Source organism: Diadema antillarum, unplaced genomic scaffold (genome assembly GCF_040938485.1).
Source record: "Diadema antillarum isolate AM-2024a unplaced genomic scaffold, OU_Dant_1.0 seq00001365_RagTag, whole genome shotgun sequence".
Taxonomy (NCBI): domain Eukaryota; kingdom Metazoa; phylum Echinodermata; class Echinoidea; order Diadematoida; family Diadematidae; genus Diadema; species Diadema antillarum.
In genome coordinates, this window is record NW_027272127.1 from 324,639 (window position 1) to 350,498 (window position 25,860).

A 25,860-nucleotide genomic window follows, 5' to 3' on the forward strand; every position below is an offset into this window, starting at 1 on the left:
TGGCGTAATGATATCCCAAACATCATGTACATATACGAAGAGCTTTCAACCAAAAGGCTTATTACTGTGTTATATTATACTTCCTCCTTATAGTTCCACATCAGATACCATTGATTTTTGTATGTTTTGTGTGTATGTGTGTGAGTATGTGTGTGTGTGTGTGTGTTGGTGTGTGTGTGTGAGTGTGTGTGTGTGTGTGTGTGTGTGTGTGTGTGTGTGTGTGTATGTGTGTTATGTCGAAGAATGGAAATTAAAGGACATTTCTTTCGCAGATAATAATTGGGTCACTGTGTCTGTTTTGTAGGTTGGTGTATTAAGTTACTAGGTCGTTTATTCCGAAGGTTCGTTAAGCCGAAAACGAAATAAGGTTCGTAATTCCGAAGGTCCTGGTACGCACTTTTTTTTAAAACGAATCCTAGGCCTATCTAATTTTCGGATTAACGAACATCAGCTATGTAATGTGATTTCGGAGGAACGAATCTTCGAAATAACGACCCTTATTTCATTTTCGGATTAACGAATTAACCTTCGGAATAACGAACATCGCTCGGTATGATATAAGACGAAGCGGACAGAGAGATAACAGTTTGTTCATTTGTTCGTGTTTGTTTTTGTGTGGTGTGGATGTTCTAGGGTAGATGTAATTTCTTCATCGTCACTGTATAAATTTTGTCGTAGGCTCCATGAAAATCCTTCAGTATTCGGCGCAGCAATCTCTTGCCAGCCTGTTGATCATCCCACCCCTCCCCCTTCAAAATCAGAAGAAAAAAAGCCAGAAACAATCGAACAATCTTTTTATCACGGCTTTCTAGGCTATTTGTGAATTAGACGGACTTGTGGGCATTCTAGAGACATAATGGTAAGGATTTTGTTTTCATATCCTCTTACTGTTCTTGATTAAATAGCTAGCTGCCTATATCATAGACATGAACAGTAAGTTCTGGCTTCGCTGAACAACCCGCTCCCCCTTGACGCGCGCGCGTCTCTGGCCGCATGTTTGCAGATTGCGCTGTGCGGAAGCTTTCGGCATCGTAGTTCCTCTCAAAGCGACGCGACGGTGCGTTCGTCAGGAACCACTTCAGTTCGCTTTCCAACACCGCTCTTGTCAAACGTTGCCACTTTAACGTTGTCCGCACAGGACCACTTGTTGAGAGAACTAACACACTAGCTTACACACGGACGGATAAGGTTCCATCGGCTTTGGACCAACCACACTGGAGTACGAACACAAGCCAGCAAGGAAAGTAAGTTGCGCAGAATAATTACCCCGGTGCCGCGGGTACCTATAATGTTATTGGGGTAGTCAAGTTATCAATTTTATGTGACGAATACTTTTCCAGCGCACCAAACAGATCGAATCGTATCAATAGGTAGCATAGTGTAATGGTTCCATTTTTGTACCACTACATATACAGGCCTACTAAAGCTTTTGATGTTATGACCTATCGCTAGGGCCGCTTTTTCGAACGCATGAACTCTGTGATTACAACAGATAGATAGATAGCTAGATAGGTAGATAGATATAGATGAATAGATAGATAGAAAGATAGATAGATAGATAGATAGATAGACAGATAGATAGACAGATAGATATGTATTATATCAAAACAATTTTTGCTATTACTCTTCATACTGCTATAGCCTCCTACTGTAACACTGATTCTGCGACAGCTCTCTCTCTCTCCTATGACTAATAGTGATACCCCCCCCCCTTGTCAGATCCTGAGACTGATACTCTTTAGGGCTTCTTTATCTAATTGCATCTATACACGGTAATGACGTCGTTAAGAGAGCTCAGTCACATAAACGCAGCAAAATTAATTATCTCTCTCCTGCGCATCTGTACATATTGATGTATATATATAAATATATATATAAATATATATATATATATATATATATATATATGTGTGTGTGTGTGTATGTATATATATAACCATTTGTAAGGGAGATGAGGAGGGAAAACGAAACTTACTTTTTTGTTACCATGACAAAGTGTGCATTGGTTTTTTTTTATATAATATCATTCGTGCATATACTTTATATTATTTTCTACGAACTGTACATTATCAGATGAATGAAAGTCAAATTGACTGTACCGCTTTGAATCATGTTTTCATTTATCTCTTTGATGGAAATAGATAAACTACTGACTTGAATTGAATTGAAAACGAAACAAGCTGATGGAAAGTGTGTAAAAGCTTCTTGGAGGCAAAGCATTGATGGTCAACAAACACTGAATGAAACAATAATGAGACGTCTGACGATAGTTTTCACTGTCATAAAGCCTTATCTCCCTGTCTTGAGATTATCTAGTCTTCTTCTTGCCATCTTTTTTTATCAGTCACCAGAATATCAGGTATGCAGTTTGTTACTGTTATTTCTTATGTAGATGAGCAACGGAATATAAATTTGTGTATCAGCCTTGTCCTCACTAAAAGGGTATCTCAATGCAGACTAACAGTTCGTAGGAATTACGAAATATTAATGCACCACCCCACGCCCACCCCAACCCCCCCCCAAAAAAAAAGAACTATCATTATATATGAGTGGCAACTAAACCATACCCAGACGATCCTTCATTTCAAGATTTCAACTGATATTGAATTATGAAGATGTGACAGTTTTGGTTTCTTTCACACCATGCATGACACAATAAGCAGCTATAAGCTGTCGGCTGTAATGACTACATGATGGTCTGCTGTGGTGCATTTGTAACTCGTATTTAAAACATTCTGCCCCACTGGAGTAGAGCTTGTATACATTTGATACCCATGTCTCATTGTCAGCGGAGTTCAAAGTCCAAAGAGGAAAGAAGCGATGTTAAACTAGATCTGTCGTCTTTGGGACACGATACATAATGGTATAATTTTGAAATTGATAGGCAGAGGACTTTCTGAGCTAACCTCTACACAACTTTTGAGGAGAAAGAAGAAAAAGAAAAACAAAGAATCAGTACCGATACAGAAGGTGATCCGAGAGGATACTCGGATCACCTAAAAAAAAATACATATCAAGCAATCCCTGCTATCCGCTGGTACATGAAAAGCACCCTTGTACCATGATTGTATGGCATAGACATACAAATACACGGAATTGAGACTCATGCTGCATTAAACTGATACCAATCGCAACAAAAGGCATGGAACAAGCAATATTATCATCTTTGCAACTCACACAGAAGCATCAAGCACGACCAGGATCAGTCATTAGGGGAACTTACAGCGTTTTAATCTTTTTAGAAGAGAGAAAGAGCATTATGAAGGGGGAGGGGAAAAAACAGAGGCTCTAATGTGGAAAATCCCCTCTTACGTACAAATGTATGGACAGTAAGGTACCACGGCGTATGATGTCACAGCCATTCATCGCCAAGTAAACGTGTAAACAATCTTACCTGTCCTCGCGTATTAATTCAAATGCATCCAACCCAAGCTATAACAAAATACTGTAGCTTTATTTCGGTACTCTCTATTACGGAATATGCTATGAATTCTTACGCATTGTTTTGCTTGTGTGTGTGTGTGTGTGTGTGTGTGTGTGTGTGTGTGTGTGTGTGTGTGTGTTGGTGGCGGTGTTTGAACGGTTCCGAACCAATCTAGTTTATTCGTCTGCTTTGTTTTAACACCTTTTTTTTTGACAGAGTACGCTAGGTTTTGCTTTTTGACAGTATTACAGGGATGATATTGGTTGAGATGAGGATTCAACTTATAACTTTGTGTGAGATACTCAGAAACGATTTTTATGCAATGTTAAAGAGCATACAATCTGTATGAGAGGAATTCAAGGTTTATTTGATGGAAATCGATTTAAATTTGCTGAGATGTCCAAAAACAAAGTAAGACAAAGCGATCCTCAAAAAAGATGGCCCACCTTTTATTATAGGATTGCTTTGTTTTGGATATCTCGGCCGTTTCAAAACCAATTTTCATCAAATAAACTTTGAATTCCTATCAGAATTATATACTCTCTCATATTTCATAATGGGGTTTGTCATTATCTGAAAAAAGTAATCATAATAAAGTTGGAAAGGTGAAGCCCCATCTCAACTGGAACCATCCCTTTAAGGGGATTATATAATTGGCGGATATCACTTACATGCGAGTTAAGATTGCGTATCAGTATGAATAATGTGGATGTAAATGTATTTGTTTATTATTCTTGACATACATTTAACAACAAAATCATTCATACCCTTGGGAAATTTTTAGTTTTGAGCAGATTTCTTACAAGTAAAGGATGGAGTGACAGTGATTGGGTGTTGTATCTCAACATTTCTATTGTTATGCAAATGAGGTGAAACTGGAATTAATGTCAATTCATAGAGGACGAATAAGAGTAAAAAGTTAACACCAGCACCATCACTCCATCCTTCACTTGTAAGAAATCTGCTCAAAACTAATAGTTTCTCAGGGGTATGAATAATTTTGTTGTTAATTGTATGTAATTCTTGGTAATGATAATTTGTGACCAATGCGTACACTTTCACATACTAGTAATTAATTTCATTTCGTATATTTCATCTTCAACAAATATTGTCATAACATCTGAATTCACAAATGATGTAGAGACGGTAATATAGTATATACAAACATACAAACCGTTAACTGAGATGCAATCTTGTAGATTTTATGCCAAATACCGAAAGAAAGTTGTTGGAAATGTAGGGAACTGCTAAAAGGCAGGACTTGTAATTTACAGTCCCCTCATAGAAAATATTTTATACGTGAAAAATTGAGCAAAGAAAATTGGAATCCATCGGGAATCCCATATTTTTTGCTCAATTCTTCACTGGTGAATTCCATACATATTTGGTCAGTTTTCCTTTTCGTTTAAAAGTATCTCATTACAAAACTGACAAAAATAGGCAAATTGTTGAAAAAATGAAAGGAGAAAGACAGAAAGGAAGTACACAGGTGCACAAGATACATAAACAAACACGAGACAGCCCTCTTGTTAAAAGAAAAAGAAAAAAAAAGACAGTGAGCGTGGAATGAATGACAGGAAGAGATTATAAAGTAGACAGGGAAAAGGGAGAAAAAAGAGGAGATAATGGATCAAAACAAGGGCATGTAAGGCACGACTTTGGATATATGGACTCACCAAAATACAAGGAGGTATAGAGAGGAGTTGTATAGAAGACGATAAATGATTGTGATAAAAGGGGGATTTGAAATTAAGGCTTATAAAGGTACAACTCATTCTGAAATGTAAGTATATGTCTGCTGAAAATGCCTTTCATTTAAAAGTTAAAGTATCAATACTAACAGTTTCTTTCATATTGCTATCAAGAGAATTCAAAACTTTCGCGCCGAAATGAGAGAATAGGCCTACAGATTTGGCAAAAAAATAGTCCTGGTCAAAGGCGAGTGAAATTCATCAGATTGTCTGGTACGAATGTTATGAATGGACAAGTTCTTTTTTTGACCAACGTTGAAAAACACGAGGGAGAAGTTGCCGAGTTTAAATACATAAATAGTCGTAAATTGCAAACCATGCAAATCATGATTTTTTTTTGTAATGTGCAATAAAACAATAGCTTGGCATCTCCATGATTCACTACAAATAAATATACGACGAATAGCATTAAATTGATTCTTGTCCCTACTGTGATTAAGCAAAATGATTAATTTGACGTCTTTATATCTCGATCGCATACAGACACAAGACTATGGAGAACTGGCAGGACGCGCTGGAGGACTTTCGCGACGAGCTGACCAAGGTCCTGCGACCCGACCGATATTTCGACAAGCTCCGGGCCAACGGCATCCTCGACGAAAGCGACACGGAAGAAATCGGCAATGACGTCATCAACCCGACGCGGTCGAAAAAAGCAGGTATATATAATTATGATTATACACTGACGGATAGCGAACAGGGCGATTGTTTTGACGAAACTTCTTCACAATTCTGTTTGTTTGGTTTCGATACGTGCTAGCAGCGCGAAGTAGAAAATATTGATTTCAGCTTGACGTTGAAATGCAGACCGTTTGCTGTTAGTTTCCCTAAAGAGAAATTCCAGGGCAGTTGAAAACTAGTCTGTAAAGAAGGAGTCAGATTTTCTAAGGGCAACAAAGGAAATTTGATCACAATCGGATGAAAACGAGGAAGTTATGACATTTTTAAGTTCTCAGGGAACAGTTTTTGGACAGTCAATAAGTATGCAAATGGTGAAGTGATGTCATCACCTCACAACTAGCTAAAGAGCTTGTACATAAAATGTAAGTTATATTTTCATTTATTACGCATTTACGCCCAAGTCTCAAATCCTGACATATCTAACGTATCATTGTATCATATGTTATGAAGCTATCAAGCCAGAAATAACATAAATGAATTTAAGTCAGTTTGTACACGTTCAATGGAAAATTGTGTGGTTATGACATCATCAGCTCACTCATTTGCATATTCATATCATCGAGAACAGTTCTGTAGAAATTAGCGAAACTTCACAATTTCGTAAGTTCCCTATAATATTTTCATCCGAGTTTGATCACGTTTTCACTGTTGTATACTCGTAAGATTTAACTCTTTTTTTTATCAGACTAACTTATAACTTGACTTGAATTCCTCTTTAAACATACCCCACCACCCCACTTCACACACAAACACGTACTCATTTGACTTCGAACGACTATACAAATATAATCATTTCCGATTGTATTCCTCCATTATCTCTAGGTTTTACGGAATATTATTGTCAATCACTTCCGCCTAGTCGCAATTGCATGTTATCGATGGCCATAATGCATATAATTCATTCATCATTCCCCCCCCCCCACACACTTTTTGCAGAAAATATAGGGTTTGACCTTTTTTTTGGTTTATCTTTGCTTGTCAGCACCCGATGTTGATTGGGGAGTGGAATAAAAAAAAAATGTGTACCTTGTCAGCCGACTTTGGTAGGGAAATGGGAAATGGCATGCAAAAGTATGACGACCTTTTTCTTTCTTTCTTTCCTTCTTTCTTTCTTTCTTTCTTTTCGTTTGTTAGGCGCTTAACCGGAAGTGGCACCAGAAAATATAAAGCTTTTTTTAAAATCATTTTTACTGTAAGCCAATTTTGGGACACAATTAACTGTCATCAAAATGTACCCCCTTCCATCCTCGAAATGAATCGACGTCCATGTTCCCACAAACTGGACCCCTCACTCTTAAAGACATAATTTGCCATTTGCAAATGAAACAAAAACCTCGCATTAGTTCTTCAAAATAGTTCTAAAATGTTAATTAGGGCTAAAGACAACCACTATATAGAAATATGAATAGCTTAATTTAAGTATATTGTAAAATGCACAAAATGTGAACAATAGTTATAATAAACTTGTTTCTGAAATAAACCGTTTTCAATTATGGTTTAATGAGAAAAATCGTGATATCTCCTTATATGCTATGCTTTATGGTGAAATGTTTGTAAGGTAGGATGCTTTGTAATATACAACTGACCTGCACATATGCATGAAATGTGATAACTATAATGCTCCCAATGGTAAACAATACCTTTAAAAACGTCGCACCGGCCCTGCTGTTTTCCGTACCTTTTCCTTGTAATTGGTTTGTAATGTGATTCCATTTTAACTTACTCTTCTTCTCCGTGACTGTTTGTATAAATATGTGTTTCTACATGTTTTAAAGGCTGCATTTCATCAAGTGTCATTGCAATATGCACTCGAATTGAGTAATCTGATGGTAAACTATAAAATCAGTGTTCTTTCTGTAAAAGAACCTCCCCAGATATGACCGAGAGATCATTATGATTTATTCTGACGGCGGAAGTCATATGATTTGATTTTTGAAATAACCACAAAATACCGCAATTGTAAATGTGGGTTTTCAATTAACTTTTGTGATGAAATATATAAATGACGGCGCAAATCATTGTTCAAAATCTCTTTATGTGTTTCTATTTTACTTGATACACAAAAATGTCAAACGATCTCTCGGTCTCTTTAAAAAGCGTAAGGAATAATCAAATACACGCAATAGTACAATTTGACGTTTGGCATTGTGTTTTTTGTTGCCCTGCTTTCAACCGTTGATGGATGATTTGTCGGGTTGTTTGAATCTGAGTAAATATTTTTGTGCAAAGGTTGTGCTTGATGGAAGGAATATGGGATATACATGAATACATTTGCTACTAACTCATAAAGAACGATTAGAAGTTGTGGTATTCTGAGGTGCGCTATGGTGGAAACTTTCTTTACAGAGTTTAATCGAAAGCTGTAAATCACCCATTGACACTCTCAGAACCTGCATCTTGTAATTATGTTTCACAACTGTGAGGCTGTGACGTTTATCTTTAAATAATTGAAACCTTATACGGCGCTACTCATTGGCAATATGTGTGTGTATATATATATATATATATATATATATATATGTATATATATATATATACAGGTGTATATATATATATATATATATATATATGATAATGGCAAGTTGGATGATGATATTGATAATGACATTAATAACAATAATAGTAATAATAATAATAACAATAATAATAACAATGATAATTGAAATGAAATATTCCTTTCATGCCAGTCAAACGTGGCAAAAGTGACTGAGTACGAACGCCTTTTTTTTTTTTTTTTTTTAGATTTTGAGTGAAAAGGAAGATGTCAGAATTCAGTTAAAGGAAATTGAGAAGAATAGAAGAAAAGGTACCTCGAGTAGAAATGCATGGGAGTGGCAAGTAAAAAAAAAACAACAAACAAAATAATGTGGACAGGTTTTCAGTCTATCTGATTCCAAAAGGAAGTACAGATTATTAACTATTCCGGGGAAAAATTGAGGCCTGACGTCTGTCATGTATTAAATAAAAAACTATCGAGCCATGAACTATCTCGAAATGGAAGTTTACAGTCAGGAATGGAAGTTTACAGTCATTCACCTAGATCTTTCGTGGGCATTATAGTTCTTATTCTTATTCGACAATGGGAAAAACAAAAAGTATTACTGAATATTTGTTTTTCATTATTCATGACTCAGAAAGCTGTGAAAATAGTTACAGGGACTCCAGAAAACCCTAAATGTCTCGAACAAAGAAAGATGATTGGTGATGCACTGTGAGATTATACGTTTGTCTCTTATAATACCAGTTATATTTGACTGCCGATTTCGATTGTTTAATCGATGAATTGTTTTTGTTTCTGAATTTCTTTTAGTTTTCATTAATAAATGTAACATAAAGTCAATTGAACAAAGTTAGTGAGTACAGTTTTGTTTTAATCTACCAATCATAACAGATAAGTGTTTAATGAAATGAAATAAATACGAGCAGGTGTTAGGGCAAACTTAAACGGATGGCATAGGATTTGTAAGGTGAGAATTCAGCTTCTAAATTTTTTTGCGAGATACTTGGAATCCCCTCCGCATGACATGTTAAAGAGCATACAATTCTAATAGGAATTCAAAGTTCATTTCGTAAAATTCAGTTTTGAAATGGTTGAGATATTAAAAAAAAGTGAAGCAAAGCGATCCTAATAAAAGCGTTTCCCAATTTTTATTGGGATTTTGGATTTTGGATATCTCAGGCATTTCAAATGCAATTTTCATCAAATAAACTTTGGATTCCATATAGAATTATATGCTCTTTCATTATGTCTAAGAGGCTTTTCATTATCTAAAAAAAAAAATCATAAAAAAAATCATCATCAAAACGTTGGAAACCTGAATCTCCATCTCAACTGAAACTGTATCACCCCGTCAATAACCACAATATTAGATATATGCCTGCCTTTCAAAGACAGATGAAGCAACTCTAGGTATATAACAGAATTACAGAAGACGGTCATCATAAGCAAATGCTTGCAACACATGATGATGATTCGCCGAACTGAGAATACTCACAAAGAGATACAGTGCCTGAGGGATAAATGGCCTCAGAAATAACCATGTATTCAGTACGACAAACTAAAGGGATACTCGAGTCGCCATTCACTGAGTGGAGGAGAAAAAAAAGGAAATACAAAAAAAAAACCCAAAGTGCAGCGATGTGTCGTCATTATAGTTCGCATTAGTGTAGTGTAGTGTAGTGTTACTAGTGTAGTGTAGTGTGTAGTGTATTGTTGTTGTTGGTAGTGGTGGTGGTATTATTATTATTATTATTATTATTATTATTATTATTATTATTGGTGTTGTTGTGGCTGTTGTTACTGTTGTTATCATTATTGTTGTTGTTGGTGGTGGTGGTGTGGTTGTTGTTGTTGTTATTGTTATTGTTGTTGTTCTTATTGTTGTTGTTTTATCTTTTTCTCACCGCAAATTGTTGCGTGACTATCAACCACTCGATGTCTTTGTTTTTATGCAACGATTGATAGAGACTGGGAAGTGATATTCACTTCACGGATAGACGGCAGACAGGAAATAGAGATTTTTTTAGAAAGATTAAGGAAGAAGATGGAGAGAGAAGGGAGTGGGAAAGGTAGAGGTCAAAACGTTTTATGACCGTCCGGAGCGTTGTGTTGCAATAGCATTCATTTGGAAAGATTCTAAAGCGGGAATTTCCCTGTAAATTTCACGGCTTCGATACACGCGGATATAATCATCGTATGTATCACTAGTATAGTACTTGAATAATCCTGCTCTGTTGAACACGAACGGCAGTGAAGGACACCACGCATGCTTTTATACTGCATAAAAATGTTGTCATGCGATCAGCATTGCTGCAATGTTTACTTGGTATAACAAGTCTTGGTAATGACAGAAATTCTATCTGCTTCCTGATTGGTTGTTGTTACAATTAAAGATACTATACTTTCAGCGAGGTTCTGCTTGCCTCTTTTTCGTAGCGCATCGCTTCCCCGTAGAATTGTATCGTTTTGGCAGGTTGACATTACATTCCATTTCAAGATTTCGTATCTGTTCATATTTTTTCTTCATATTCCTGAGATTAAAGGCATAATTTACCATTTGCAGATAAAACAAAACCCCGCTTTAGTGCTTTAAAAAGTTCTAAACTGTGAGTTACGGATAGGGATATATGTATATATGTATACACACACACACAAACACACAAACACACATATATATATATATATATATATATATATATATATATATAATGTATATATACATATTTATGTTTATATATTGGTGTGTATTTCTTTTTTGTGTAGGTTGCTTTATGTTATATTATATGTATAACAGAAACCAAGTTCATGCTGTTATTACCAACAGTTTATATTAGAGCGCAAATTTATGAGCGATTTGACATTTCTCAAGTGTTGTAAGAACACTTGAGAAAAGGCGAATCACTCGAAAATAATTATGTGTGCTAAAATAAACTGTTCGTAATAACAGCATGAATTTGGTTCCTGTTTTATTTTGATACTATTACACCAACACGTGGCAACACGTGGCCCTAAATATATATATACATATATATTGTTATTATTATCATCATTATTATTATTATCATTATCATTATTATTATTATTATTATTATTATTATTATTGTTGTTGTTGTTGTTGTTGTTGTTGTTGTTGTTGTTGTTTAGGTTGCTTTTTGGACATTGTGCGGAAGCGAGGTCTCCCGGCCTATCAGCTGGTACTGGAATGTCTGGAAGCAGACCATGGTGATCTATTCAAAAAGATGACAGGACGCGAACCCAAGCCGAAGGAATGGACGCTACAGCTCAAGCCTCTCTGTTCATGCAGCTGTAAGCAATATAGTTCGGTTTCCTTTTCGTTTTCAGGGGTGAAGTATAGATGAAAGAAAATATGTAGTGGATATATAACAATCTCTTTTTTCGATCATAATATGTTTATCTTGTTGCATGACTGCTCTTGGCGTCATTTTACGGAAGTAGACCTTTCTTTGTGTCACCAAGTGACCTGCTTCAATTTAACTCGTCTATTAAATCCGTACGGCTCTTATAATTACAGTGATGCAGGTTTGATATTGTTGTTTTTTTTTACACAATGATTTCTACATGCAATTTCGAACAAATATGTGTGCATATATTTTTGGAATATTCGTATCTCAGTATTGAATTGAATTTCTTCAGATCTTATATTAGGTCACATGCACACACACACACACACACACACACACATATATATACATTCACAACATGCACATGGTGCTCAAAGTTGGAAGTCAAATAAGGCATAGTGGTATGGTGAATAAGGCTCTGGATTTGTTATGTGAGTGTAGTGTCTGGGGTTTGAATCTTGCCCGATGCGTTCATCCTTGGACAAGATGTTTTGCCCACAATGTCCCTCCTAACCCATGTGTACACCAGACAACTTTGGGATAATGATAATATTATAAACGAAATCAAATTTATTTTAAAAAAAAGTTTTAAAATGACCTTCCAAGAGTATATGTCATACCATTTGATAAATGAAGTGCGAGACAAACTATATAATGATGATCGCGCTTCATAAAGGTGTGGCTATATTCGCATTTACACTCCCGCACTAAGTCATACACAAACAAACACACACAAAAGTACAAACACATATAGACCTTGTATTGTACATCGACCAATCACCATTAATTAATAACACTATAATTATTGTATAAACAGTCACATAGACATTCACATTGCTCTTCAATATGTATTTTTCCTACTTCCTTATTATTTTTTTTAAACCAAAACTGCAATTCAATTAAGTTCAGTTCAGATTTTATTTCTATTCTTTGACAAACATAGAAATAAAAACGATTCTCTTTTTGTGTCGTAGTGAAGCCAATAAATGATGTGGGATGAGCAGAGTATGTAATACAAAAAGGCAAAACATTGTAATAAATAATTGGAACGAAGAATATGTAATGAACGAAAAGTGGTGGGACCTACTGAAAAGACAATAGGCTTAATTATGCTTCTCTGATTAAAAAAAAAGACAGCGTAACAGCGTAACAAAGTACTGTAATACGAAACTCCTGCTTTTGCTCTACATGTATTCTTAAAAATAGTAATGATAATGATTAAAAACAAATCGACTTGTTCCAGGTCACGATAGCAGCCGAAGTGACATCGATTTCGTCGAGGCGCTTAAACAGGAGAAGCAGGCGACGATCAGCTTACGGAGCCAAAATAACCAGTTGAAGTCAAGTCTGGACAAGGTCAGACAAAGTTTAAGGTTCACGTATGATCTCACTGAATGAAAATGTTTGCAAAGATGTTTACGAAAAGCTGTCGATAATCTGTTCACGTTGCAGGACGTTATAACGGCATTACACAATACTAAGTATACAAATATTGCACAGTGGACATGGTATCTAGAGTGCGTTATAGTGGATACACGTTGCAAAACATTGTGCATCTTCACTGACATCACGACCTTAAACAAAAGCATTATCTGTTTTATAAAAATGGATCTAGGGACCCACTATGAAATTGATAAATTTTGCAATATAAACAAAGGGTCCAGTTTTGACCGGCCGTGTAGACAACCGTCTGAATGAAAGCAATTACTGGTCGGATAATAGAAAGTGATATAATGTGTTTATGCAGTGTTTATGCAGTGTTTATTTCATTTACTTCAGTATATTTCTCAAGTGAAAATATATAAAAACAAAAAAGTGCAGTACAACTGAATGCTCTTACTTGGCATATTATTTTATAAACATAAACACAACATATATGTATATGTATATACACGTGTATATATATATATATATATATATATATATATATATATATTATGCAATGAACAATGTGGGGGCGCTGTGGCATAGTGAGACTCTTGACTCCCAATCGGAGGACCCGAGTTCGATTCCGGCCCAGTGCTTATGTTCTTACACAAGATGTTTTTACCCACCATGTCCCTCTCAACCCAGGTGTATAAATGGGTAACTGACAACGCTATAGGGTGATAATAATGGCAGGGCCCTCTGGTAGAGCAGTGGCAACACTGAAGAAGCTACTCTGGATGAATAAGACATTATTATTATTATTATTATTATTATTATTATTATTATTATTATTATTGTCATTAACAAAATGGTAAATGACGAAGGAATAGTGGGGATACCAATGGAATATAAATGAATTATAGGCTGATGGGAACCCTGAGAGAAGTAGTGTATATATAGCCTGGGGGTAGGGGGCTTCAAGACAGTTCCTTTTCCAAAGACATAAATTTATTATAATTTATTGAATTTATTATTTTTTTCTCACCGTATGTAATGATAGAGATTAACGATATTACTTATGACCCTAACTGGCAATCGTGTACATTTTTGTTTATCTGTTGAGGCACCTCATATTGATTATTCACAATCAGAAACTCGAATGCGGGTTCATGTTGACTTCTGTAAAAGGAGCATTGTCAAGGGAATAAATGACTAAAAATTTCACTGAGATCGGGCAAAAATTCAAAATTTACTAATGCTTTCAGAAAGAAAAGGATATTGGTCACTCTTACAATTGTATATCAAATAAAGCAGTAACGTCATTATAGCATTACAGCTCGCCCGTATAGTTTGGACTTTGAATAAAACTAAAGCCCATCAAACACAATGTGGATTGAGTTACAGCAGTAATATTAGAAGAATACATCAGTGAAAGTTTGAGGAAACTCTGACGATCCCTTCAAAAGTTATATATATATTTTTTTAATTTTGGTGCCGTCGTCGCTGAAAAAATGAGACTCCATCACCTCGTGGCGTGATTATGGGTATATATGTCAAGAAACTATGAGAATTTGACAAATTTCATTTTTCCTGAAAAGTAGGGTCCTACACATTCCATTGACTTGTTACTGACATACAAAGGATTATTTCATTCCCCATGCTTTCTGAGAAAGATGACTCAAGTGTTCTTTCATCGTTCTAGAAAAAGAAAAGAAAAGGAAAATACGTTGACTTTTTTAATATATATTTTAATCCATCATGACGTCCCGAAGTGTATAGTCTCCTTACTTACTAATCCAGCGATATTGGCTCCGAAGCTTTAAAAATCTATCACTTCTGAACGAATGATCCGATTTTCCTCAAACTTTCACTGATTTACTCCAGTAGTATTGCGGCTTTCTCTTAATTCTCAATCATATTTCGGCTTTAAACAATATTCTCTCAGTTTTCATTAAATGTGAACCCTCTTTTAGTCTCTCACCATTTTCTTATTTCATACTATTATTCTTTATTTCTTTTGTCAATAAAGAAAATTGAATGATAGACAAAGGTACAGGTTGAAATGAAAGAAAATGTTCTCAGGTGCGAAAGAATTAATATGGATATTTGATTCACATTTTTTTTTTGTCTTCCGTTGACACTCCTATTTTCGGTGCTGTTATGGGAGTACAGTTTGAATACGTCAACAATGATGCAATACTGAATTTAGAACTGGACAATTCTATAGTTAATCAGTGCTGCGTATACAAAGGTATTTTTAGCAATATACAATAAGATATTTGCACAAGATTCACCAGCACGATGTTTCATGATCTATTTAAAAGCATAGAGTATATCAACATAGGCTTGCATTTTATGAACGATGTGCGTCATCGTCAATGTGAGTTCATTAGTTCGTACTGCTCTGTCAGATAAGATCAATATTACTTCCTGCAAAAGTAAATATTGTAAACTGTAAGTCCGCTTCCTATATTGAAACCGTGCCGTCAGGTTTGATAGCACTCTAGATAACAAGACAGTGTGTTGACTTGACATCATTTCGTTCCAAAAAAAAGAAGAACTTCTGATCTCTTCTCTTTTTGTTGGTAACGTCGTTTTGTTGGAGCCGTTTCCGGCCGCGACTTAGAAGACGTCTTGAAGATGTCACCGCGACTTCGGGTCGAAAAATTAGCTGTCAGCGTTTATGTTTGTTTGCTTGTTTTTTAGACGTTTCAAAAAGTTGCGCTGGAGTTGACTTCTTTATGAATGGCGCAAGCTTTTTTTCCCCTTCTTTTTTTTTTTTGGTCTTTCGATTCGCATAATATTATGTCACGTCTCCTCCAAAAAAGATAGGCCCTTGAGGCTTGCCCCAAATTGCTTCAACTAATGCTAGCAGGGTAAATTCCTAGTACTGGAATACATTGAACATGCATAATACAGGTGCTGGTACGAGGCAGTTTTTTCTAAATGAAAAAATTAAAATATTTGATTTTCCTCCTTACTCAATAAATATTCTATCCCAAACAGATAAAGGAAGATAGGATGAAGATTCGGCACGACTTTGACATCTTGCGGAGAGAATTTGATGTGTGTCAGTCCGACAGACAGGAGATTGACAAGGTGAGAGATACACTCTTCCTGTAATGATACACAAACACAAACACAAACATGAATACACAATGCTGGACTTGAAATGGACTCTTCTCTACCCCCACACCTCACCCATGACAATATCAACCTGGTATATACATACACTGCAAAAAAGATTGGTGTTAAGATTTAACGCCACGGTTGTCAAATCAAGCACCGATCAAGTGTCAATAGTGGACCACACCGACAGGTGCAGAAATTATGTTGTGATAGTGCTGAAAAGTGTTCACTTGGCACTCCATGGTGTAAATTTGACACTGTACCTGGTAATATTTTTGACACTGCGCTGGTGTTAATTCAATAATGACACGCATGGTGTTTGATATTACTGGTGTTAATGTCAATGGTATAACATCCGCCCAGTGTCTGTAGGAGACCTCACCATCTGGTGTTACTCTGTGTCAATTGTTTACAACTTTGAAATAAAAAAATCAAGTATCTTATCGGCAAGTTCTTGTTTATCTTGTTGAAGTTAAAGATCAACAAGAAGATCAATTACTAATTTTCCTGTCTATAAAAATGAACAAAAACAAGTTTCATACTTTCGAAGTGACACCCGGAGGTGCTAATTTAACAAACAAATATGAGATACGAAAATTTTAACACCAGCTCAGTGTTTCATATAACACCCAACGTTTTGGAATGTAGTATGTGATAAACATTAAGAGTAACATTCGTCGTCCCTTGGGTCCAAGAACAATAGTGGTACCCCTCCTCCCAGGAGACCATGTCAGAACCAGACTGTAACCAAAAGCAAACCTTTTTTATCTCTCTCTCTCTCTCTCTCATCTTGTTGAAAGCTGAAAATGGACAACCAGTGGAACGCGAGAGCAAATCTGCAATCTCCAGGCCCAGGCTTTGAGCTTCAGCGAGACCTGATGTACGCTAAGGAAGCACTGAGAGAAGTAAGTCTTCCGTTATGCTGTAAATCAGTGGTCACTGAAAATACACTCATATATATATATATATATATGTATATATCAAGTAACAAAACTGCCACAAAGTTCATGCTGTATTCACCAACGGTTTATTTCTTCACACAAATTTTCGAGCGTCTCGCCGCCCTTTCTCAAGTGTTGATACTGAGAGAACAATAACAAAATTGTTATTTTTCAATAGCAATTTTGTTATTGTTATCATAATTTTGTTATTGTTCTCTCAGTATCAACATTTGAGAAAGGGCGGCGAGACGCTCGAAAATTTGTGTGAAGAAATAAACCGTTGGTGAATACAGCATGAACTTTGTTGCAGTTTTGTTACTTATCTTTTTATCTTGCCAACACGTGGACTACCTTATCGACATAATATATATATATATATATGTATATATATATATATATATATATATATATATATATATGTATGTATATATATATCATATAAATTATATATATATATATGTATACATTTGATATACGTATATATATATATATATATATATATATATATATGTATACATACATACATATATATATATATATGTATATTATGGATCCAGCTTTAGGGAGACATTAAACCATAATTGTTATAAGGAGACACAAGACCTTTATGAGACAAATTGTGTCGTGTTCAACTACTTGAGTATATTGAATCCCATTCAATCGCATGCTTTTGCTGCCGACATTGTTTATCTGCTATCTACACAATGTCTTCCTATCAAAGTTTTATCCAGAGTTATTGATGTATATGTATGTATATATGTATGTATGTATATGTCATATATACATTATATTCACTTTTTTTCATATTCCCTGATTTGAAGTCGAAGCTGGAGAACAACACGTTGGAAAACAAACTGCGAGAAGCGAGGGCGCGAGAAAACCTGCAGCGCAAGAAGTCGATTCGGCTGGAGCAGGAGCAAGCCGAGTCCACGGAGAAGATGAAGCCAGCAGACACCCTGAAGAAGCTCGTCGAGCAGCTGCAGCAAGAACTCTTCAAGGACAGACTCGCCGTGAGTCTGGTTACCCCCCCCCCCCCTCAAAAAAAATACAATTATAATCGGATTTTCACATTGATAACTCCCCAAATGATAAAACTGTTTAAATGATACTTCAGGGTCTTACGATATAACATCTTAGCTCTATTTTTCAGAAAACCCCATTCAATTTGGTTAAGTAGTCACAGAGAAATTTGGATTGTTGTAAAGCAGGTCATGGGTCTGATTCTTCTAAGTTTAGCACTTGGATGCTCTTAGAACTGCATATGAATGTGTGAACACAATGGACAGAACTTGGAGGGAAGGGATTCCTGACATCCTTAATATTACTATCATTATTATATATCATTCTCATTTTTATATTCTTCTTTCTTTCAGGGGACGTTGAAGCAATCTTCCTTCGTGTCTGAGCCGGAGAGGGAGATGCAGGAGGACACCGCGCGGGACATCATGAGGGAAGACCGGGATGCTGCCCTGCGGAAATGCGAGGAAGCGGTGACGGAGCTCTATGAAGTCCGCCAGGCGAACTACGAACTGCGCAAGATCAAGGAAAAGGTGAGCACGAGGCCCCGGCCCGCGACTCGGGGACAAAGCCCGCTATAAATACACGGCTATTGAAGAAACTATGATACGGTGACTACATTGTGTTGAAATCCGGGTGCGAGGTACCCGCGCGGCGCGCCAAAATTCTCAGGCTGTCTTTGTGCCAGGAGGGAAGTGTCGTTCGTTCGTTCGTTCGTTCGTTCGTTCGTTCGTTCGTTCGTTCGTTCGTTCGTTCGTTCGTTTGTTTGTTTGTTTGTTTTTTTGTTTGCTTGTTTGTTTGTTTGTTTGTTTGTGGAACCGAGAGATGAGAAACTGTCTAATTCAATCCGTCTACGTTTGTTAAATGCACCAAACGAGATTTGATAGTCTGCCCTGTATTTATGTACGCAGAAGTATTTAAGCGTGTGATTTTTTTAAATAATATTTTAATCAAAATAATATAGACTGATGTACTGGTGTTTTTTAATGAATTGTTTATGCCTATCCTTCCGCCACAAGGATCATTTATTACAATCAAACAGCTTGTTTAACAGCACTATAGCAACAATTCAAAACAGGGGGAAATGAGATAGATAAATTACAAGAACAGGAGCACTGTAAGAAAAACACTGAAATGCTAACAAGAGCACACAATTTCGTCGATGCATTTCGACGATGGTGTATAAGCAAACATGAACTTTTCACACAATCATACAATTAAGTTACACTGTATGTTGCCCATTCCATTTTGAAAACAAAGGATTTCATTACAAAGGAATCTAATTGGAGGCCTATTCATAATGTAAATTATACAATAGTGACATGCTGGTGTGATAGTGACGATAAAAATTATGACTTTCATAAGAGGAATAGCATCAAATATATTAATTCAATGCTTTCACCATCAGTTGGAAACGAGCAACGAGGACCTGGAAGATCACGTGATTCATCTGAACGAGCAGATCGATATGATCACCGATCGCCTACAGATGGCGCAAGATCAGTTGGAACAAGTTAGCTCCGAGCGAACACAGGTGAGTCTGTCTACAATGTTATGTCAAGGTCTATCCATATCATACAAAATAATAAATTGAGTAAGTGAAGTCGACAAACACGTGATAGGAGAACACCTTACGACTTCTGCGAATATCGACTTAAGCGGAGTTAGCGGTATCGGAGTTAGCGGTATCGTCACTACACTTTGATTATGAATACTGGTATATCTTGTTCTGTTGTGGGATGATTACGTGGGTTGCTGCTGATGTTATGAACTCGTGGAGTTACAATGATCTTTGAATTCCCTTCCCTACACTACATTATTATGACGGAGACCTTTGGGATAAACAGAAATGGAAGTTCAGCCAGTCGCCTTGAAAAATGAATATATTTAATAAATAAATAAGTGAATTCACAAGTTGCAGCTTATTGTGAACTATGCCTTAGCGTCCTTTTCTCTCCTAATGAATTAATGCGTTGAACTGGAGCGTTTATTCAATTTCGATGAGGAAACCTGAAAAATTATGTGATAAATTTTACAAGAAATCAAAATCTTATAAGCAAACATTCTTACTGCGTCGACTTACGTAAATTATCAACATATGCTATTTCGACTTTGGCGAGGTTTACTGTTTATTTGTATAGTTATAAAACGTGTTGTAGGAACAGACCACTACTGTTGTCCTCTCATCTCCATAAGTAGTCATCTAGACCACAAACATAGCAGTGGCACCCTTGTTTGTTCTTGATCATCATCACTGGTATTCATTGAACATACCATGTCAATGATGTTTTAAAGTACAGTCCAACCTCTCCTATCCGGACATGTCGGGACCGACACTCATCCGGATAAGGGATTCGGCCGGATATAGGAGACTCAATGTTTTATACACGCAACTACCTACCCAATGGTATAGCTACATGCGCATGTATTAGTTTTGCGTGAACATGTCACGTCCTCGTCAGCTGGTCTGCTTTCAGCATTTTCTGATAATTTTCTCAATGAACAATCACTTGTACCGTGCCCTAATTTTCTGTCAATGTTCTTGCTGTGACTTGGGAATAGTGATCTGCATGATGTTATTTAGATGAAAATTTGATATGCCAATGTACACTATGTTGAGAATAATATGTTATTCGTGTGAGTTTGTGCAGGAATTTTGTCTGAGTTTGGAATTCCCCCTTTCCCCGTAATTATTAGACTGGAAAAAAAAAACCACGGCGAGATCGCGTCTGGATAATAGAGAGATCCGGATGAATAGGAGAGGTCGGATTGTACCACTTGTGAAAAGTTTAATCGTTAGCACTTCTGTCGCTATGATAATAATTTCCCAATATAGGCTATGCAAGAGAGAAACCGATCCTTCTCCGAGATAGCGCAGTCCTTGGTGGAACGGGACGATCTAGTGAAGAAGCTCAACACGGAGCGAGCCTCCTACCTGAAGATATCGCGGCAGCTCTTCGTGGCCAAGACCAAGATTCAGCACCTCCGACGAGAAAAACAGGTATCAATCGCTGAATGTCAAATAGATCATGAAATCCCCCTCCCCATCCACTTCCCCATGCAATATAAGCTTTATTGCCTCCTGACAACTTTTCACTCTTTCGTCACGACTCTGTCATTTCTCGTGCGATTTCAATGAAATTTGTTATTTGCTTTTGATTTGGCATTACTCTGTTTATCATTAGTTTCCCTGAAAGCTGCTCACCCTGTTCCTAATAGTTTATGCAAGAGCACTTTATTTCCATGACCAAATTCCCTGTATAGATTACGTTCTCAATTGTTGGCAAGCTCAGATGAGTTGTTGTTGTTGTTGTTGTTATGTATTATCTACTTTTTCTTAAAATCGTGCGTGCGTACATTTTATGCGGATTTAATAATAAAATTATCAAAATGACATTATTTTCTCGTTTCTTGTTGTTGTTTTACAAGATGATCATGTTGACTATGTGATAAGTCCGTAATTATTTTCATAGTTCTCTATTGTTCATCCACGATATCATCTTGAATGAATATGTTTACTTCAGTGATGCCTATATACACGTTATAATCTTTGAAAGTTTATAACATATTATTCAATCAGCTGTAAAATAGTGTCACTGTGAAATGATGTTATTATAGTGTCATGAAAAAGAATGAGGCGAAATACTGCGGGTTCCGACAGATCTGAACCCATGGTAACGTCCTCACGATAACACTGCTGCATTTTTCTTCTTTTTTTAAACAACTGTAGTTATATTGACTGTCGTGGTATTATTATCATGTTCACTGCCATCATTAAAAAAAAATCTGAACGAAGACTAAAATTTTGTAGCATGATACCCTGACTGTGATTATACTATTACCAGCTAGCTGAATCTAGCAAGAGGAGCAAACTTTATGATTGATGGTTATGTGTTATTACCTGCTTTGAAGATCTATCAGTTATGTATATAGTTATACAATTTGAACCATCGATATTTTTCAGACGTTCTATTCAGATCGACCGTCATCGCAGTTATCTACGGTAAGTTCCATAGGGTACACGTCACGAGACCGACACCCACGAGTCATACAGCCAACGAGTCATAGATCTCACGAGTCATACAGCCCATGAGTGTGACACTAAGCTAACAAAGCCCACGAGACCGACAAATTAAGCCCCGTGTTGTATCTGTCGAACTCGTGGGCTGTTTTTACCTAGTGTCGAACTCATGGGCTTTTTTTCGCCTAATGTCGAACTCATGGGCTGTATGACTCGTGAGCTGTATGACCCATGGACCTCTTTTCAATGTCGAACTCGTTTGCTGCATGACTCGTGGGTGTCGGTCTTGTGGGATGACCCCAGTTCCACGTTCCTCCTGGTATGTGTGTCTCTTTTCAGTTCTCTTTTTCCTCTCTCTATGCCCCCCCCCCCCCCCATTTCCTCCTCCCCTCTCTCACTCTCTCTAGCCTTTTTCTCTCTTTTTGATTTCTCTCGATTTCGATCTCGATCTCAATCTTCTTTAGATGTGAAATAATTCCTACATCCACACAGTGAATCTCTATATGTACGGCAAGTGATAATAATGTATGATACCACACCTATACAAAATCGCAGTAAAGATAACAATGATGATAATATTATAGTGACGTGTGTAATAATGATGGTAACTATCGTGATGATGCTAGAGCTATTTTTGCACAGCGAAACATGTCAGTGGTAACGTCTCTTGAAATCAAAGTTAGAACATTGAATACTTACAGTTCAGTTGCTCAATTTTATTGGAATTCATTTCCACCATTCCAACAAAAATTGAAAGAAATTACAAAGCCTACATTATACAACTATTGTTTTATAATTTTGAAGGCATGCATAATAGTAATAAGGATCATAAAGTATGTAATAAACTATGTGCAATTCGTAAAGTCGTACAGTTGCTTAGATACAGTAACCAATTCTATGGGTTTTCTGAGCGGCTTTAGACCTGCATTAGGAACTGCTTACTCAAAATGACATTGTCACGTAAATCAAAGCGGTATGTTAATTGTAGGCAGGGCTCCCCGTAGGGAAAAAACAACAACAACAAAACGAAAACAAAACCAGACATTTTCATGATCACTTGTCACCTCCAGGATGGCTCAACCAGCAATGATTCGAAGAGAAGCTCCACCGCCAATGACCCGCAGTCCCCGGAAGTGTCAAGCGAAGCTCTACCCCTGTCATACAGCCAACAGTCCAGCGTCTCCTCCTCCCACAGTAAGCCAACTAGCTCCCACAACGGCCCCCATTCGTCCAGATCGAAATCGACCCCATCTCTGGGGAACAGCACGGTACACTCGAGCTTCGACGAGGACGAGGAGAGTGCGGAGGTGGAGGATGACTACGAGCATCCAACAGGGTTCGGCAATGACGCAGATTTGCAACAACGATATAGGACAGCAGTTCTTACCAAAGAGCCGGCGAGTGTTACACGGCGGAAAAGCAAGGGCACACAGGAGGACGTTGGGCGACTTCCGGCTTTGAACGGGAAGAACCAAGAACCAGTTCCACGGGAGACCGATGAAACGGAGAATAGCTTGCCCGAACTGCCTACGGCAGAAGGGCACTGGGAGGGCTTCGATTACAACGCAGAGTGAGTGTCTTCAACTCAGTCTTGCAAATCGAAAAGGTCGTAAATCCAGACCATTCACCCCTGATTGAAATGATCCAAAGATGACAGACTGCTTTACTGAGACATTCAAAGTGTGTTCGTTACAGCCTGAAAACATACTTAGATTTACTCCGATGTACATAGTAACAACTGGTGCATGCAAATTGGATGTATTTATTAAAAAAAAAAAAGTATAACTGAACAGTTCGTGACTGGTAGTCTTTGAAAAAAGAATATTCATGAATCTGAATTATGCTTACATTGGGTTGCTGGGTAAGTCTAAATTCTTAAAATGATGTGGCGTGCCTATTTAGCAGAGTGTCAGTCATAGGTCGACTTTCTCCCGAAACATCCAAACACTGAAATTTGTTGAGAGTTCAATTACAAGACTGCATAAGCATTTTGTAATGCAAATCGGGCAGTGTGTTTGGTATGTACGATCACACTTGCTACATTATTCAGATTTTTTTTTTCTTTACATGCTGCGGTAAATTCTAAACACGTCTGTGTGATTTGATCAATTTTCTTAAAATTCTGTGCAAATAAGACCGCATACGCCATTATTTTCTATGTAGACGCCGCCAAGAACTCTAAAACCCTTCTATTACATGCAACTGGCAAAGAGAATAAAGGGGGGAGGGGGTCTCCCCCCCCCCTCTCTCTCTCTCTCTCTTTCTCTCTCCATTCCCTTCCCTCACTCGATATCCCCCTCTCATTTCTTTGCACGTTGCAGCGATAGTCCTCTGCCCTATCTTAATCGGTCGCGGAGAAGCCTGCCTCAAAGCGACTCGATGGAAGTCCAACAGGGCTCCCTGAAGGACAAGAACAGACACCCAAGCCCCCGCATCAGCACGTAATGTTGTTCAGTCATGATGTATACAGTGCACTCCAGTTATAACGACACGGTTTTAACGAAACTCCGGTTACAACGAAGTAAAAATTCAGGCCGCAACATTATCCGCTCTGTGTGTTCTTATTGTTAATTTGTTTTGGTTTTAACGAAATTTCGATATAACGAAAGAAAGCTGCCGGTCCTGAGGACTTCGTCATAACGGGAGTCCACTATAGTAATGATTTTATCATTTTCATTTGGAAAACCTCATTGCATACTCAACTCATTCATAATAGAGCGATATCTAACAATACAATTAGAACAGTGAAAGTGTCCATATAAATTGGCAAGAAATGAGATATTTATGCATGGTCGTCACCAACTTCATGAAAAAAATGTTTCTTTTACGCTCATTTTGTCATTTACAAACACACACACACACACACACACATCCACACATACACATGATGCCAATGATCGTTACAGGAGGAAAGCTCTTACATCACAGCATTCTTTTTAAAGCCATACCAGTCTCTATTATTATGATTTCTATTCGACAAATCACGGACGATTGAGGGATAATCTTGCATTCAAAAATTGTCTTCATTACTTGACATTTCCCACCTACAGTAGTTTTGACGTGCCCCCAGTGCCTAACTACATGGCCCAGCTAAATCGAAGGAGTAAAACGCTTCCCGGTAAGTATTCTTTATATTATGTTAACACTTTATTTGCCACAAAAAACCCAAACAAACAAAGAAACAAACAGACAAAACAAACCAAACAGTCACGCCATTTTGTGGTAAAAAAAAAGCTGGTCCATTTCAAGCCGAAAAATCAGCTGTTTGTGCACTTTATATTCTAGTTTTTAGACATTTATGCCTCCGCCACAAAGTGGCGCCAGTGGCATCGTGTTTTCCGGTTGTCCGTCCGTTCCTCCGTCCCTCCGTCCCTCTGCCCATACAATGATCGATTCGTGGAGGACGTATAAACCGTTTTAGGTATGAAAACGAAACTAGGCATGAGTATATATGTATGAGTAGACGAAGCTGTGCCTGTAAACTTTTGGGCGCACTCGCTCATGACAAAGGTCATAGGTCAAGGTAAAATTCTAAAATATAGCCATTTCCCCTTATATAGATTCTCAGCAATGCCTCAATGTATGTTCATAAAACTTAAATTTCCCTAGGGAAAGTTTTGGGTCAATAGGTCAAAAGTCAAAGGTCAAGTGAAACTGTGGATAGCT

At 37.1% G+C, this 25,860-nt stretch overlaps 1 protein-coding gene across 1 annotated transcript; it reads left to right on the forward strand.

The window, feature by feature from the left end:
- The first annotated feature begins 1,100 nt into the window (after nt 1–1,100).
- On the forward strand, nt 1,101–25,646 carry LOC139708658 (uncharacterized). The gene is made up of 14 exons (XM_071620593.1): nt 1,101–1,244; nt 5,659–5,834; nt 11,501–11,662; nt 12,962–13,074; nt 16,093–16,185; nt 17,016–17,120; nt 17,978–18,166; nt 18,530–18,706; nt 19,582–19,707; nt 21,010–21,174; nt 22,138–22,176; nt 23,265–23,764; nt 24,516–24,635; nt 25,245–25,646. The coding sequence occupies exons 2-14, from the start codon at nt 5,669–5,671 to the stop codon at nt 25,477–25,479; spliced, it is 2,190 nt and encodes a 729-aa protein (XP_071476694.1). The 5' UTR covers nt 1,101–1,244; nt 5,659–5,668; the 3' UTR covers nt 25,480–25,646.
- The last annotated feature ends 214 nt before the right edge of the window (nt 25,647–25,860 follow it).

Bases quoted from the DNA above. Each gene is read 5' to 3' on its own strand.
- LOC139708658 (XM_071620593.1), top strand. From the start codon at position 5,669: ATGGAGAACTGGCAGGACGCGCTGGAGGACTTTCGCGACGAGCTGACC. The intron at 5,835-11,500 runs GTATATATAATT...GTTGTTGTTTAG, and splicing joins GACGCGGTCGAAAAAAGCAG to GTTGCTTTTTGGACATTGTG. The intron at 18,167-18,529 runs GTGAGTCTGGTT...TCTTTCTTTCAG, and splicing joins TCTTCAAGGACAGACTCGCC to GGGACGTTGAAGCAATCTTC.